Here is a 17,757-nt window from a genome sequence, read left to right as displayed (position 1 = left end):
CAGTTTCAACACAGTCCCATAGTCCATCTCTCCTTAACAACTGTTGCATTTTAATTGACCAACTCAGCCAGTTGCTTTCTGAGAGAAGTTCAAAAGGGATGCCTCCCCCAAAATTTACAACTTGGGAAGACTGGAAATCTGCCATCTCTGCTGGTGCTTGCTGAGCCCCTTCTGTGGGGTCTCCAGCAAGCTCTCCTGACTGTCTCTTTAGAGTCCAACTGGATGGTCCTGGCTGGCACTCACCGGCTTCTAGCTGCTGCCTCTGTTGACCCTCAGGTCCCGCCTGGCTCTGCAACTGGTGTAGCCGCTCTGTGAGTCGCCTACTGTGGTGCTCTAGCAGTTCAAACTGTTCCAGTAGCTGACGCTGAGTGCTTTCTTGATCTTCAGATCCTAGCCGCTCCAGCGTCGCTGCAGACAGTTACAGCTTGCCACCAACTGCTCCAACGCACAGCCACTGGCTCCATACACCACCAGGACTCACCAGCTCCCTGCTGAGATGCTGTCAGTCGTTATGCACTCTGCACATGCTCAGAAACACTGGGCCCATAACCTGTCAGTGTTTGTAAAAGGCAAAAAAAAAAAAGAAGGAAAGGGTTCTGACCTCCCTTTGTCTCTTCAGCCTGGTCCTCGGACCCTTGTCTGCATAAAAGAGTCCACGAGAATATCCTTGCAGAGTTTTATTCTTAAAAGTCTTTGTGCAAAACACGACTGAATAACTATACACACCAGCACCAACCAACCCAAACACCAGCCTCAGCACAAACTAACATTTCTCACTTATATATACAACCTGCTGCAGGCCGCTGAGTCATGCTGACCCAGCTTTATTCGCATTAAAGAAACAGCGGCCATTTTAGCCGTGACAGAGTGTTCAAGACCCCTGGGCTCTCACTTGTGGGGTGCCTCAGGGTTCCGTCCTCTCCCCCATGCTTTTCAACATCTATATGAAGTTGCTGGGAGAGAGCATCAGGGGGTTGTGGCTAGGTGTTCATCAGTACGTGGATGACACTCAGCTCTACCTCTCTTTCAAATTTGAACCAGTGAAGGCAGTGAATGTCCTGTGTGAGTGTCTGGAGGCGGTTGGAGGATGGATTTAATGGCTTGAGATTGAATCCCAACAAGACAGAAGTACTGTTCTTGGGGGACAGGGGGCAGGCAGATGTGGGGGACTCCCTGGTCCTGAATGGGGCAACTGTGCCCCTGAAGGTCCAGATGCTCAGTCTGGGAGTCATTTTGGACTCCCAGCTGTCCATGGAGGCACAGGTTAATTTTATGTCCAGGGCAGCTGTCTACCAGGTCCGTCTGGTATGCAGGCTGAGACCCTACTTGCCCACGGACTGTCTCGCCAGAGTGGTGCATGCTCTAGTTATCTCCCGCTTGGACTACTGCAATGTGCTCTACATGGTGCAACCTTTGGAAGTGACCCGGAAACTACAACTAATCCAGAATGCGGCAGCCAGACTGGTGATTGGGAAAGGCTGCCGAGACCACATAACACTGGTCTTGAAAGACTTACATTGGCTCCCAGTACGTTTCTGAGCACAATTCAAAGTGTTGGTGTTGACCTTTAAAGCCCTAAACGGCCTCGGCCCAGTACACCCGAAGGAGCGTCTCCACCCCCATCGCTCTGCCTGGACACTGAGATCCAGCTCTGGTGGTTCCCTCACTATGAGAAGCCAAGCTACAGGGAACCAGGCAGAGGGCCTTCTCGGTAGTGGCCCGCCGTGCGGAACGCCCTCCCATCAGATGTTTTATTGTATTTTTAATCGTTATTGGAAGCCGCCCAGAGTGGGTGGGGAAACCCCGCCAGATGGGCAGGGTATAAATAAATTATTATTATCCATCCTCCAACCGCCTCCAGGCACTCACATAGGACATTCACTGCCTGTTACCTGGATTCAAGAACTAAGGTATTTACCATCTCAAAAGAGGCCACCGGTGACCAATTTTGTCAGACAGGAGACAAGCCACATTTTTTAATTTCTGTTTTAGACTGCCTTTTTCTGTGACATGTGTATGATACTTTTGGGTGGTCTTTGACTAAGGGACTGGGCAATTTCCAAAATCTTTAAAAGTTATTGCACGGTGTTATGTACTGAGTTGAATAGGATCCAAACTGCAGCAGTCTGATTGGTCCTAGAACAATAGGATCCAAAAGGCAGCAGTCTGATTGGTCCTAGAACAATAGGATTCAGAATGCAGCAGTCTGATTGGTCCTAGAACAATGCAGCAGTATGATTGGTTGGAAGGAACCACCCAATCATGCTCCAGATAGAAGTGAATCCACAACCTGATTGGCTTACAGTAGAATTCCGGAATTAGCCAATCATGTGCAGCCCATTGTGTAAATAATGTATATACCCATTGTGTAAATAATGTATATAAAGCAGATGCTTTGAGGGGACTTTCATTCATTCCTCCTCACCACTATGAGCTGAATAAAGAGCATGAAATCACTTTGCGACTCTGAGTATATTTCACACACCCTTGTTCCAGGTCCTCCTCACTCCTCTGTTGCAAATGAAAAATAAAATCTTCTTTGCTTTCACTGGGCCCTGCCTCCACTCAATTCTCTCTGACCATTGATGGCCAGCCACCCCTGCGGCCCTGCCCCTGCTACACCCCCACTCACAGTTTGCCTGGCGGGACTCACACAAAGCAGTGTTCATGAGCAGCCGTCTTTCCATGTGGGGCTGACTTGGAGACTATTGGCACTTTTTCAAAGCCATGTGAAAACCAAACTCATAGCTGTCAACCTTCCCTTTTTTTGCGGGAAATCCCCTTATTCCAGCGCTGCTTCCCGCTGCTTCCCGCTGCTATCCCGGATTGTTAGATAACCCGTAGACTGTCCCCGGGACAGGTGAGGCTGCTGATCCCTTATTTTCGAGGCTGCTGATCCCTTATTTTCAAATCTGAAAGTTGACAGCCATGACCAAACTATAACCAGCTTCTCTGATTCAGGAATGGAGCATAGCTCCATATGGCTGGATGGAAGAATTTGCCATTTCAGATGGGTGCTTCTAATGCTACCAACCCATTGCTCTTTCCACCCTTAGCTATGGGCAAAGCATCTTTTCTGCAGGAACATCCATCCCACTGTGCTCCATCCACAATAAGGGGCCTGGTATTGCCGTGCAGAACAATCCACCCAAGCACGGTCTTTCACAATTGATTTTAAAATCCTTTTATTTTTTTAATTCACTGAAGGGTGTGTGTGTTTCTTTTTAAAAAGGTGCAATTATAGAATTCTGGTTTGCGAAGTTTCGCCGGGAGCTGAAGCTCTGTAAACTACAGGGCCCAGAATTCCTTGAGTGAGAGGAGGGGTCCGCTGCCTCCCCGAACCTTCTTCCTGTGACGCCGATGCCGACATGGCAAGATGCCCTCTGACGTCTCCGATGACGCGACCCGTCGCAGCCTCTTGTACGGCAGCAGGAAGGAACCGACGTTCCTCGCCTGGGAAGGAAGCTGAGGCGCGCATGCGTGCGTGGCTGGGTAGGAAGCGGCGAGGCGGAGCTTGCAGGTGCGCGAGAGAAGGCAGGGCGGCTGTTCGTCCAATAGGTGCCTCTTCTGCGCGAACTCCTGCGCATGTGCAGAGTGTGGCGGGGCTTCCTCGCGCAGCGGGGTCCCGCGAGATCTGCGCGGGGCTTCCGGATCTCCTTTGGGGTCGCGAGGGAGAGAGGAATTCTGCCGAGGCACCCGACCCCCCGCCTTCGGGGACCCGATTCGGAATCTGCTTGGCGTTTCTAATCCTCACCTCAGGCATTATCTCTGGCTCCGAAGAGTCGAAAAGGGTGACGACATTATTCTTCAGCCTCCAGGCTTCGCTCCTCTCAGTAAATGGAGGGCAGCTTTCGCCCCTGGTGAGAACACCCTCTGAATGTGCCGTCTGGAGCGCTGGATATTTGCCCTTTACTAAGGAAGGGTTGGGGGGCAGCGGCCTCCCCCCAATCAAGTAAACAAATAAAAACGCTAAACTAAAAGTAGAAATAATCAGAATATATTTTTGCAAAATACTTTCATTAAATATTTTACTTTAGACTTTTTAAAATAAGATGGAAAAAATAATGTTCTTTGTAATTTTGCAAAATATTTCAGCCGCATGAAAGGTTCTCCCTGATGTAACTTCCTAGTTTTCAATGATTGAGGATTTTGACAGAATTTTCTGAACAACTTGGGGTCAAAAGTTATTTGGAGGTCTTTAAGCAGAGGCTTGACAACCATATGTCAGGAGTGCTCTGATGGTGTTTCCTGCTTGGCAGGGGGTTGGACTTGATGGCCCTTGTGGTCTCTTCCAACTCTATGATTCTATGATTCTATAAAAGAAAGTAGTTTAAAACAACTGTTGTTGAGGCATTCCAAATCTGCAAGAGAGCCAGACAGAATGGTGACAGGTGCATGTCCCTCCCCCCCAGCCTTCAGTGGAGGTAGGTACTGCGCACAGTGTTGATGTCAGTGATCACATGGTCTGCAGTTTTTTCCTTGCTGTGAGGCTGTGTTCAAGTGCAGAACTTGACCTGATCCCATAGGAGTGAATGGCAGCCATTCAGTATTGTGGGAGAAAGTAAAATGGAACACTTCTTCACACCAAGTCCTGCTCTTGGTGATGCAGCGATTGAAAACTAAGGCATTGAGCAACTGGCCTCTTCCTATCTGAATGGCTCCATTCTGGATTGTTTTGCTTTATTGTGCTGCAAGGTAGGAGACTGGCTTTTATATAGATTTAGGGGGAAACTGCATGATGCTTCAATGAGGAATATGTGAGGGGCAAAAATGAGGCATAGCACACATGGTTGTGAAGAGTTAGGGTTTCAGGGTCTCTTATTCACAGCCCTCTGGTTCCTAGTGTTTAAAGGCTTCCCTTCTTGAGCCCTTCCCCATTGGTTTTAACTGTTGTCTTTGATTGGCAGGTGGTTATAGTGACTCAGAAATGGAAGGCTCTACTGTGGAGGAAGAAGAGGATTGCCCTGAGCTGATTCCAATAAGAGAACAGCAGATAAAGGACCATGCAGGACAGGATATTCCATATAAGATTCCTGTTACCATTATTACTGGCTATTTAGGTAATAAACTGTATGCCAAATTGTCACTGTAGGGTGCTTAATAATGCATTTTTATTATTATATGGAACTATGATTTGTTTTATTTAAAAGTAGTATTACATCAATTTTTGCACTTGTCTTGTTTTCCTTGTATATGCTCTATACTAGAGAAAAGTATAGTAGAGTTCATGTAAGAAATTAAATAAACTAATGTAAAAAATAAATAAATTGTGTTATGAATTAAATCCCTGTGCTGTTGACGTGATGTGATTAGAGAGCAAGGATGTTCAGGTCAGTTGTTGGAGCATCAAGCCTGCATTTAGAAGCAAAGAAATGCCTTATACTGCTTCTCTTTGTGAGATGGAGAATTAGTTTGCAGCAGCCCATCACCTAAATTTGCACAGAAGCTTACTTGCATTGTATAATCTCTAGGTAAATCAGAAGTCAAGATGCAAATATCAGTCGTGATGCTGATTCCCTACTTTGCAGGATTTGAGCATCTGTACAGGGCTAAATTGCTATCACAGATAAGCTTTTGAGTTCTATGACAGAAAGGTGATGATGGTGCCTTGGCATCTTTTAAGGGGGTAGAGTCATGGTGCGCTTCTTGACCACTAAGAAACATCATTATTTTTAACTCAAAGACATTTCTATAAGTTTAACTGAATCAAAAACTTATTAAAAATGCATTTTTTTAGCCCCCAGAAATTTGACCAAAGTACATTGAAGTTTATTTCCTAGTTTCAAAGTTGGTTTCATAAGTTTCTGAAGATATGCCATGATATCAAATCTAGGAGTTTTCCATTGTTCGGTGTAGTTGTTTATAAATACTGGGAAATGAGTTTGTAGTGATCAAAACACACACACATACTGGGTGTTAAAATTACATGATGAAGCAAAGAAAGAAATGTTTTTAGTGTAACTTGAAAAATGTGCTGTGTCCCATAAATTTATATTAAGAACATGAGGTCCTTCTTAAGACAATATGTGCAATGTTTGTGAAGAGATCAGGAATTAAGATTAACATTTCAGGATGTTCTGGTCACTGCCTGTAAAGTTCTATTTGAAAGCATATTTTTATTTCTAAGTTGTATATGTATCCCCCCATTTTCTTTGCATAAAAAGTTTGTTCTGTTTTTTTAGGTGCTGGAAAAACCACTCTTCTTAATTATATTTTGACAGAACAGCACAACAAGAGGATAGCAATTATTCTAAATGAATTTGGTGAAGGTATGTATAACTATGCATAAAACAAAAAGGGTTTGTATATCAGAGCCTTGTAAAAATAAAAATGTTCTTGAAACACTTTGCACACTTACATCCTTGAGAGAGGAAAAAACTCATTTTTAATCTTTTAAATTATTTGTAGTACAGTTGTTGCTTAGAAACATGTACATCTGCTCACCCAGCCATATGTGTTTGGGTGCTCTTTGGTATTAGACTAATCCCTGTAGGCTGAATACATAGTATTTTCAACCAGCACAAAGGAGAACAGGCCCAAATGTTCTCAGCTGACTTTCCAAGGTATGAAGTACCTTGTTTGATCAGCTGGGATGGCATTGTTATAGGATATTATAATCTAGACTGCTCTTTATGAGGTGTGGAACAAAATTAAACCCTACCTGAATTCTCATTTTGTTTAGTAAAAGGTGCACACCTCACTTGTCACGTCTTCATTCAGACATCAATCCATGGTCTTCATCTAGTTTAGAGAAGAGGCTCAGCAATACAAATTGTCTGAAGAGTTTCCTCTTTCTTACTATATTTTCCTTTTACCTCTTATTCATGTTAGTATGTTATAACTGAAGTATAAGACGGTATGAAGTATGAAAGGTTCTCAGCCTAATTAAAATGGAGTTTGATTTGGACTTAGACTAGGATTTTTTTTGGCCACCCTTGGCTAAAGGTATAATGTCTTAGTCCGAGAAGAATATAAGCCAAGACGTTTTGGATTCTGCTTTGTGACTGCTGGAGTTTTGATCATTGTGACTGCTCTCTCACGTTTATCAGACAGAATGAAAATTGAGTGTAAGACACAATGTTACGGTAGTATTTTTCTTGTATTTTCAGGAAGCGCCTTGGAAAAATCCTTGGCTGTAAGTCAGGGTGGAGAACTCTATGAAGAATGGCTGGAACTCAGAAATGGATGTCTATGCTGTTCTGTAAAGTAAGGGGTTTTTTTAAGGTAAGGTAAAGGACCCATGTGGCACTGTGGTCTAAACCACTGAGCCTCTTGAGCTTGCCGATCGCATGGTCGGCAGTTCAAATCCACACAACGGGGTGAGCTCCCATTAGTTTGCAAACCCAGCTCCTGCCAACCTTGCAGTTCAAAAGCATACCAGTACATGACCCGGAAAAGCTGTCTGCAGACAAATGCCGGCTCCCTCGGCCTGAAAGCGGAGATGAGTGTTGCACCTCATAGTCAAATTCGACTGGACTTAACTGTCCAGGGGTCCTTTACCTTACCTTTCACCTTTTAAAACAACAACCACTGACTTTAAAATTGATCCTTTTCCTTTTAACTCATGTGTCTTCATAGTTCAGCATGATTCTCCTGTAGTTATTAAGTAGTTCTCCTGTGGCAGGAACCAGTTGGTGAGAATTCCAGTGTTAAAAAAAATACATAATATATTGCTGTTTATTAAAGTTGTGTTCTGCCTTCAACCCAAAGATTCCAAGGGCAGTACATAGCAACCTACTTAAAACACAGAGCCAACAATAAAGAAAATAAGTATCAGAAAAAGACCTCAAAGATCAAACAGTTTAGCAGCAGTTGAGATCATACATCAGTTCCCATAGGTCTGAAGTAACAAATGCAACTTAAGCTGATGCCTAAAAACAGTAGAGGACAAATGTGGGGAGGGAGCTCTGCATTTGGGGTGCCATTATTCAAGAGCGCCTGTTCTGTGCCATTACCCTGAGATTAAGAGTCTCTTGCTCTACTTACTGAGCTATTCCATGATCCCATTTTGTGGAGCCAGTCAACAAGCTGGAGGTCACATTCTGCACCACCTGGAGTTTTTAGACCACCTTCAAGGACAGCCCCAAGTTGAGAGCTTTACAGTAGTCTAAGCAAGAGGTTGTAAGAGCACTTAGTACTATAGCCATGCTATCTTGGTTCAGGTAAAGAAAAAGCTGGTGAACCAGCCAGAGATAGGCATAGGTGTTCCTTTGCCACAAAAGACACCTAGGTTCCAAGTGGCAGTGATGACTCCAACAACAGCCACAAGTTACAAACATCAGAAGAAGGATCTCTCTTCAGAACAGACATCTCCCAACATGAGGAACCACTCAACATCAATCTCTTCATCTTACCAGGATTCAGCTTCCATTTATTGGTCCTCATGAATCCATTGCTGCCTCCAGATACCAGTCTATCACCTGACTTGTTGCATGTTATCAGCATACTGATGGTACTATACTCCAAGCTGCTGGGCAACAGATCTCAACTGCTTCATATAAATGCTAAAAAGCTGTAGAGATAAGATGGGATTGCAGGACCCCACAGCACAAGTGCCAGGGAAACTAAACAAAGGTCTCCCAGTGCTGCTCTTTGGTGTTGGTCTTGCGAATAAAAGCAGAGGTCTTGTAGTATGGTGTTTCCAACTCCCAGCCCACAGAAGCTGGCCTAGGAGAATACAGGATCAGTTGCATAAAAAGCCGTGGAGAGATTGAGGAGAATTAACAGGGTCACAGTCCTCCATCCCTTTCTTCAGAAAGGTCATCAGTTTGAGAGACCAAATCTATTTAATTCTGAACCTGGGTCTGAGTCCAGATTGAAATGTGTCTGGACAGCTTCATTCAGATGCTGTTGGAACTCACCATGCAAAAGGGGGCATTTTTGTCCAGGCATTATTCAATACCTCTGTGTCGAGAAGGTCTTCTGGGGATGGGGCCTTACCACTGCCTCCTTCAGGAAGCTCAGAAGCATCAAGGACTTTGATTTTGTGTGCATTTTCTCATTATTCCTATTCTTTTTTAATATGAGAAAAATGGCTTATAGGGAGACTTAATAATAATATTTTTTGCAAGCTGAGCTAGATGAATCAAATTCATTTGTGTTTTAAATAAATAACATTAGCCTCTGTAGGACTAAACCTGAAAATTAGTTGCTTTTTTAATGATTTCATATTGAAACCAATGAATACAGTGGTACCTCAGGTTACATACGCTTCAGGTTACAGACTCCGCTAACCCAGAAATAGTGCTTCAGGTTAAGAACTTTGCTTCAGGATGAGAACAGAAATTGTGCTCCAGCAGCACGGCGGCAGCAGCAGGAGGCTCTATTAGCTAAAGTGGTGCTTCAGGTTAAGAACAGTTTCAGGTTAAGTACAGACCTTTGGAATGAATTAAGTACTTAACCCGAGGTACCACTGTATACTGAAGAAGATGCAAGATAGCAGAAATGTGCTGAAGGTTGGATATGTGGAAGCACTTTTTTAAAAAAAATTAGGATGGATTTTTAAAACAAGCTTCCAATTACAGGGTATGAGGTACTGCAGTTCGTAAAAGTTTTTTAAAAGCCCTGATGAACTTGTTATTTTATTATTATTTTATTTATTTGCTACACTTTGCTACACTTTTTACTGCCTAATAACCAAAGTTCTATGAGTGAATTACAATAAAATTTATTACCATGTAGATTTCTAATTTGGATACTAAATAGGTTTTAGGATAGTATTGTGTTTCATTTAGAAAGTACTGTAGCATAAATAGCAATAAAGATAATTCCTTTTAAATGATTTCTTTTTTCATCAGGGACAATGGTTTGAAGGCTATTGAAAATTTAATGCAGAAGAAAGGCAAGTTTGACTACATCTTGCTAGAGACAACTGGATTGGCAGATCCAGGTAAATATAATTTGGGGAAGGGGATGGATTAAGAGTGCCCCATTGAATTTTTCTTTATGGGATGAGCAGAAATGCATTGGGTATTCCGTTGTACCTCTGTCAGGATGTAGATGTAGCTTGGATACAAAAGAAAAAGAATGGAATTGTCAGGAAACAAGAGTAGCCGAAGGTGATTCCACAACAACCATCCTTTCTGTCAATAGTGCATCTTACAACCCCTGCAATTCAAGAACCTGATGGGTCAGACCAAAGACCCATTTAGTCCAGCATCCTGTTCTCACACTAGCCAACCACAAACAGAGAGAGCATTTTTTGAAACCTAAAGAGCAACATCAATGCAAAATCTTCTTGCTCCTCTCAAACCTCTAGTCACACACACATTTATGGTATCCAGGAGTGGCTTGTCAGTGAGGCGAGGTGAAGCCATTTGCCTTGGGTGGCAGATCTGCCCCCCAGCCCTGCTGCCAGCCCTGCCACTCCTTGGCTCACACTGCTGCCACAGTGCTGTTGCCTTCACTGCTGCATCCTTGCTGCTGCATTGGCAGTAGCGTGGGGGCAGGTGAGGGGACACTTGTGTGGCGACTTTGGGGGTGACTTTGAGCATTTTGCTTACTGTGACAAAACATCTCAGACCAGCCCACAACAGCTATAAATATATTTGGTATAAAAGCTAATCTGAGAAAGCCAGGATAAAAAAAATTGCTTAAGAATTCATATTTAGGATTTGGCTGTATGCCCTGTTTTCCATGGAAAAAGCTGTGTGTCTAGACCTATTACAAGATACAGAATCTAGATGTAATCTTTCTTATTTATTTCTAGCCCCTTGGGGGCTTCAGTGAAATAAAATGTACTCTAGTATAATATGCTTTTTAAACCCTTCTTGAAGTTGCATATTTGTTGTTTACTAGTCCAGCAGTACATAGTCCTTGCAAAAAATAAAGCCTAAACAGTCATTATGATGAATAAAAGCTGCCTAAATATTTTATGGGCCATTTTAATTAAACCTCTGAGCTGTTGGCTAGGAGGGTGAATAAAATTCCTTTTTGCAATTCAATTGTTTCATGTTAAGGAGACTGACACTCCACATTTCAAAGCAAAATAATTGTAATGGTAAAATAATTTTCATCAAAAGAAATAACATTGATTCTGTTTCTGTTATACACAAATCCTATTTCAGTTTAGTTGAAAAACTATTAAGGCATTTGAGAAAGAAATCAATAGATTCTGTGGCCCTTGCTGTATATTGCATGAGTAATCACTGTAAGCAGCTGACAGGTATTTTAGTCGTGACACCCAGTGATGCTTGGGAGACCACATCTTGTCACCTTGGGTGGACAGCAGTCTTCAGCTGTTATTGTTTATACCTGTGTGTTTCATTTTTTAAGACAGCCCTGGAATCAATTATATTTGTGAGCTTTTGGGGAAAAAAATACTTTCATTGCTGTCTATTTCTTGCATCCTTCATGCTGTGACATAAGTGCGTGTTGAACATCAATACAAATTTTGATTTCTTATTTTTCAAAATATAGCATCCTGCAGAAGTTTTGTTATTTCTTTACTGTTCAGTAATAAATGTTCATGTATTCACACTTTTCCACAAAGGAAAGATAAAGAATTTTACGGATTCTTACTAAATAATTTTCAGGCTGTTCTTTATTAAAAATGGGTATCCCTTAACTCCAGGGAATCCAATATGTTTTAAAACTTTACAGGTGTGATGATCTGGACTACAATCCTAACTTCACTTACCCAAGAGTAAGCTCCATTGAATTCAGTGGGGTTTACTTCAGAGTAGACATGGTTAGGATTGCAGCCGTGGTTCTTTCTGTAGGTTGGAGTTGCTCCCATAAAATCGTATTGGTGAGAAGAATTTAATTCTGTATATAATAGTTAACTCCAACCATGGGTAAGAGTAGTGTGTGATTTCAGACCTAGTAATTGCATTCTTCAGTTCATAATTTCTAAACACTTTTGTTCCATAATAGTGTTACATGCCTGGTTGAAAGTATGTATCATTGATATCTATAGCCATAACCTCTAAGAGACAATTGTCCTGAACATTGTTTTAAATTTAGGTGAAAGAGCACTCCCATGCATACAGATGGCAGCTACAAGTCAGAAATGACAATTGTAATATCTAAGCCATGGTGTGTTTTATCAATGCACAATTTGAAGGTAGGCTGGCTAAAAATGTTGCCGCCTTAATGGTGCTGTTTTAAGTGCAAAAAAACTGCCTAAGATACTGGCCAGAGGTTTTCAGTACTGGTATTGTAGATCAAATATATGTTTCTATGTGCCTTTGAATAATTTAGGGCAAGTAAAATCTGATTTGGCCTAAATATAGCCACTGGGTTGCCCCCCCCCCCAACTTTCTGATTTTCTTTAGCCTTTAAGAATTGCAGAAAAGTAACAGTTTTTCAACCAGTTGTTAAAAACCTGCCTTTTGTGATGCATATATATTCTGAGCTATGTATTGATAGGTGCTGTCGCCTCCATGTTTTGGGTTGATGCTGAATTAGGAAGTGACATTTATCTTGATGGTAAGAAATAAAATCCAAGTTACTCAATTGTTTTTCTAGTGCATGTTTGGGAAACTTTGTTCCCACAGGGGCCACATTCTTTGGGGGGAGGATACATCCCTGCAGTGTGTTGGCGCAGAGCAGACAGTGGGTGGGGGCACAGTTGTAGTTTCTTATACATGTACACACACTCTTCTCACCCCTCACATATCCATTCACACATACATCCCCCTCTTCCCCTCTCTCTCCCTTCCTCTCTCTTCCCTCTCCAGTTTACATTGGTGTCAAAGGTCTCTCCCTCTTCCCAAGCCTCTTTAATCTAGTGCAGGGGCCAACAAACTTTTTCAGCAGGGGGCCGGTCCACTGTCCCACAGACCTTGTGGGGGTCTGGATTATATTTTGAAAAAAAGAAGAAGAGTGAAATCCTATGCCCCACAAATAACCCAGAGTTGCATTTTAAATAAAAGCACACATTCTACTCATGTAAAAACACGCGGATTCCCAGACCGCCTGCGGGCCGGATTTAGAAGGCGATTGGGCCGGCCCCGGCCCCTGGGCCTTAGTTTGCCTACCCATGATCTAGTGTATGTGCATTATGAGTTCAAGATAGCAATGTGCATAATGTGTGCTAATGATTTTAGACAGTATGTGTGAAGGTGGGTAAAATGGCTAGGTTCTATAGTTCAGAGCATGGATAGGGAGCCTCTATGTTGAGGGTCACATTGTCTTATGGTTAGTTTTATCAGGGCTGCCTTCTAGCAGTGGGCAGGACCAGAACCAAAAGTGGGCGGGGTCATCCCATTTCTCTCTTCTCTTCCTCCCCTTCCAACAGGCTGATAGATGAGGGACACTACATTCTTGCTGGAGGTCTGAACTAGACACTTGCCAAGGATTTTTCTTCCCTTTTCCTTCCTTTGCTCCATTCACTTTGATTCCCCAATCCTGTTTCCCACTCCCTTTTCCTTCTCTTCTTTTAGACTCCTTATCACCTACATAAAACTAGGCCAAAGCCAAGCCATATGTTGCTGACCACTGGTTTAGAGATCTCTGATGGTTTTTCCTATCTCTATGTAGAAAAGCTGAAGAGCAACTTTGACTTCACTTTGCTGTTTGTGCTTCTCAAGTTCAAATTCCTCTCTACAAACTTCTTTTTGCAGGTATCGTATCTGTTGTTGATGCAAAGTATGGACTACAGGTAAAGTAGTAAGACTGCAATCATTACTCAGTAAAGTACTTGTTCCTTGCATCTTTTTTCTAGACTACACAAAAATAAAAACAGATTTTATTCTTATCCTAGTGAGCAAAGAAAGAAAGACTCCAAAAAGGCTTTGAAATAATTAATGTATAATATTCAGTAGATTTGGTGGACAGAGTGCCTGAAGAACTATGGATGGAGGCTCGCAACATTATACAGGAAGCAGCAACGAAAACCATCCCAATTAAAAGGAAATGCAAGAAAGCAAAGTGGCTGTCCAACAAGGCCTTACAAATACCGGGGGAGAGAAGGCAAGCAAAATGCGAGGGAGATAGTGAAAGATACAGGAAATTGAATGCAGATTTCCAAAAAATAGCAAGGAGAGACAAGAAGGCCTTCTTAAATGAGCAATGCAAAGAAATAGAGGAAAACAACAGAATGGGAAGAACCAGAGATCTGTTCAAGAAAATAGGAGATATGAAAGGAACATTTTGTACAAAAATTACCATAATAAAGGACAAAAGTGGTAAGGACCTAACAGAAGCAGAAGACATCAAGAAGAGGTGGCAAGAATACACAGAGGAATTATACCAGAAAGATATGGATGGCTCGTACACCCCAGGTAGTGTGGTTGCTGACCTTGAGCCAGACACCCTGGAGAGTGAAGTCAAATGGGCCTTAGAAAGCACTGCAAATAATAAGGTCAGTGGAAGTGATGGTATTCCAGCTGAACTATTTAAATTTTTAAAAGATGATGCAGTTAAGGTGCTACACTCAATATGCCAGCAAGTTTGGAAAACTCAGCAGTGGCCAGAGGATTGGAGACAATCAGTCTACATCCCAATCCCAAAGAAGGGCAGTGCCAAAGAATGCTCCAACTACCGCACAATTGCACTCATTTCACACGCTAGCAAGGTTATGCTTAAAATTCTACAAGGTAGGCTCAACCAGTATGTGGACTGAGAACTCCCAGAAGTGCAAGCTGGATTTAGAAGAGGCAGAGGAACCAAAGACCAAATTGCAAACATGTGCTGGATTATGGAGAAAGCTAGAGAGTTCCAGAAAGACATCTACTTCTGCTTCATTGACTGTGCAAAAGCTTTTGACTGTGTCGACCACAGCAAACTATGGCAAGTTCTTAAACTTGATCACCTCATCTATTTCCTGAGAAATCTGTATGTGGGACAAGAAGCTACAGTTAGAACTGGATATGGAACAACTGATTGGTTCAAAATTGGGAAAGAAGTATGACAAGGCTGTGTATTGTCTCCCTGTTTATTTAACTTATATGCAGAATTCATCATACAAAAAGCTGGGCTAGATGAATCCCAAGCCGGAATTAAGATTGCCGGAAGAAATATCAGATACGCAGATGACACAACCTTCATGGCAGAAAGTGAGGAGGAATTAAAGAACCTTTTAATGAGGGTGAAAGAGGAGAGCGCAAAATATGGTCCGAAGCTCAACATCAAAAAAACGAAGATCATGGCCACTGGTCCCATCACCTCCTGGCAAATAGAAGGGGAAGAAATGGAGGCAGTGAGAGATTTTACTTTCTTGGACTCCATGATCACTGCAGATGGTGACAGGAGCCACAAAATTAAAAGGCGCCTGCTTCTTGGGAGAAAAGCAATGACAAACCTAGACAGCACCTTAAAAAGCAGAAACATCACCTTGCCAACAAAGGTCCATATAGTAAAATCTATGGTTTTCCCAGTAGTGATGTATGGAAGTGAGAGCTGGACCATCAAGAAGGCTGATCGCCGAAGAATTGATGCTATTGAATTATGGTGCTGGAGGAGACTCTTGAGAGTCCCATGGACTGCAAGAAGATCAAACCTCTCCATTCTGAAGGAAATCAGCCCTGAGTGCTCACTGGAAGGACAGATCCTGAAGCTGAGACTCCAATACTTTGGCCACCTCATGAGAAGAGAAGACTCCCTGGAAAAGACCCTGATGTTGGGAAAGATGGAGGGCACAAGGAGAAGGGGATGACAGAGGATGAGATGGTTGGAGAGTGTTCTCGAAGCTACCAGCATGAGTTTGACCAAACTGCAGGAGGCAGTGGAAGACAGGAGTGCCTGGCGTGCTCTGGTCCATGGGGTCACGAAGAGTCGGACACGACTAAACAACAACAACACCACATTCAGTAGCTTTGGAATTCAATGCATCATCTTGCATTCTTAAATCAATAAACAGATACAAAGCTTGACATGCTGTCAGTGTGATAGCAGCTTTTAAATTTTGTCAGTTATATGCCAAATAAATAACTTTTTGCTTTGTGTAGAAACTTTGTGCCCTTGTCCAATTCCTCCAGTTTCAAAGCTTGGCGTTCACCTTGGCTTGTGATTTAAAGAATTCTGGAGGCAATACAACAATGACACTAGGATAATAGGCAGCAATTTAGAGGTGTCATGCTTCATGGATCTAGCCTAGTCCATGTAAAGCTGAGAAATTGTGCCCTGTGGCTTGCAAGCCAAATTGAAATGGATGTGGTAATTAATATCATGGGCTGTCACTCTAATGGGATTGTCACCCAGCAATCTGAAATATTCATGTTTTAATCAAAAGGCAAACGATTGGACAACTTGCAGTGACAGGTCACAACTCGGAGGACCTAAAGCGATGCTATTAACACTCTTCTTTGCAAATCTACAAAGCCTGACAGTATTTCATGCAGAAGAATAAATGAATGTTGGAGTTACAGAGAAAAGGTCAAAAGAGAGGTCTTGTTCTCGTCATCCTGTTATTGCACAAACTCTTCAAACCACTTAGTCAGATAACAGTTTTGACTGGAGATGTAAGGAAAATAGACATTGTGCAATGAAATCGTTTTGAGGATTCAGTAGCATTTAAAGTAGCAGCAACCTCTACTAGTTAAAAGAAGTTTGCTCTTTTTTCCCCAATCAGGGGCTGCTGAAAAAATTGTCTACATTAGAAAAATATTTATATTGAATTTCCTTATTGAAACATTGCTGTTTGTAAATAAGTTACTCCTTACCTAAAGTTAGTGAAAAGTAAATAAATTTATTCGGAGCTTGTAGATGGAACGCACTTGTTACAGTTTGGGTGCCCATGATGTACGTTAGTATAACACTCACTGCTATGTAAAGGTTGAAGCATATGCATAAATCTAAAATTATTTCAATTATGGTCCTGGAACATGGATAATCATGTAGATGAATAAGTTAACTGTGCAGTCCTATACGTATTTATATGGGGGAAGCTCTCCCTGAACTGAATAGAAATTACTTTTAAACAGGCATGAACATAATGACGTAGTATGTACATTATAGAATCATAGAATTGTAGAGTTGTAGAGTTGAAAGGGACCCCAAGGGTCATCTAGTCCCAATACCGTACACTGTTGAATTAATAAATTTATTACTTCTGTGGACGCACAAACCCATGGATTTTGTCTTCTGTGCAAAAACCATCTGTAAACAATGCGAAGTCAGAAGTATTGAGACAGATCCAAAAGTCTTTGAATTATGACAGCTGGACAACATGAGCCTCAAAGCATTTCACCTTGCATACTGTCTCTTAAGCTAGTTCACATCCTTTGAAGCACATGGTCCTTAAGACTTGGTATGTGTAAATTCATGGTTGCAAGTAACCCAAGCTTTCCTTCTAAATCAGTTATTTTTGTCTGAACAGAAGAGCTAAATGATGCCCTCAATAGTTGCGGCATAAAGTGCCTTCAGTATCTGTCAGCAATTCAGTTAATAATAAAATCAATTTTCCTATTGTAACTGTCTTTTTTTTAAATCTTTGTTTAGCATCTCTCAGAAGAAAAACCCAGTGGCCTTATCAATGAAGCAGCTAGGTATTACTACAACGACCATTTTCTATGTGTGTGAATCCTGAACTGTTTATTGGGAAGCATAATATTGTAAGGCAGCCTTGACCAAGGACATTATTAATTTTGAGTTTTAGTTTCAGACCTGACTCGCTTGTTCTAGCTGTTTTCATTTTGTGGATTTATCCTGTTGTACCAGTTTCTTTGTGGTAGTTTTATTTTGTTAAATTTCATTTCCAGTATTCATTTTTTCTGATTTGTACTCCAATTTAATGTCAAGTTGCCAGCAGCATTTCACTGTATCTTTTTTTTAAATGATGGATGCTAGCCATTTAGACAAATTGCTCTTAAGGAC

At 41.9% G+C, this 17,757-nt stretch overlaps 1 protein-coding gene across 9 annotated transcripts in view; it reads left to right on the top strand.

Moving 5' to 3' along the window:
* The first annotated feature begins 3,383 nt into the window (after positions 1 to 3,383).
* Positions 3,384 to 17,757, top strand: part of LOC310744953 (zinc-regulated GTPase metalloprotein activator 1A-like) — a 37,591-nt gene continuing 23,217 nt past the window's right edge. For 3 of the 9 annotated variants that reach the window (XR_014539815.1, XM_083577073.1, XM_083577069.1), the window contains exons 1-8: positions 3,384 to 3,833; positions 4,908 to 5,060; positions 6,183 to 6,269; positions 7,110 to 7,206; positions 9,798 to 9,889; positions 12,370 to 12,429; positions 13,566 to 13,603; positions 17,383 to 17,429. Coding sequence is in view for 7 of the 9 variants with exons in the window: in XM_083577073.1 (XP_083433199.1) it covers positions 4,928 to 5,060; positions 6,183 to 6,269; positions 7,110 to 7,206; positions 9,798 to 9,889; positions 12,370 to 12,429; positions 13,566 to 13,603; positions 17,383 to 17,429 (554 nt within the window). In the remaining 2 variants the exon portion in view is untranslated. Of the gene's footprint in view, positions 3,861 to 4,907; positions 5,061 to 6,182; positions 6,270 to 7,109; positions 7,207 to 9,797; positions 9,890 to 12,369; positions 12,430 to 13,565; positions 13,604 to 17,382; positions 17,430 to 17,757 lie in introns of all 9 variants that reach the window. The other 6 variants (XM_083577074.1, XM_083577070.1, XM_083577075.1 and 3 more) reach the window with 5 other exon arrangements.

The sequence above is a fragment of the Podarcis filfolensis genome (genome assembly GCF_964270895.1).
Source record: "Podarcis filfolensis genome assembly, chromosome: 11".
NCBI lineage: Eukaryota > Metazoa > Chordata > Lepidosauria > Squamata > Lacertidae > Podarcis > Podarcis filfolensis.
The sequence above is the reverse complement of the archived record's forward strand: the minus strand, read 5'-3'. Positions and strand labels throughout refer to the sequence as shown.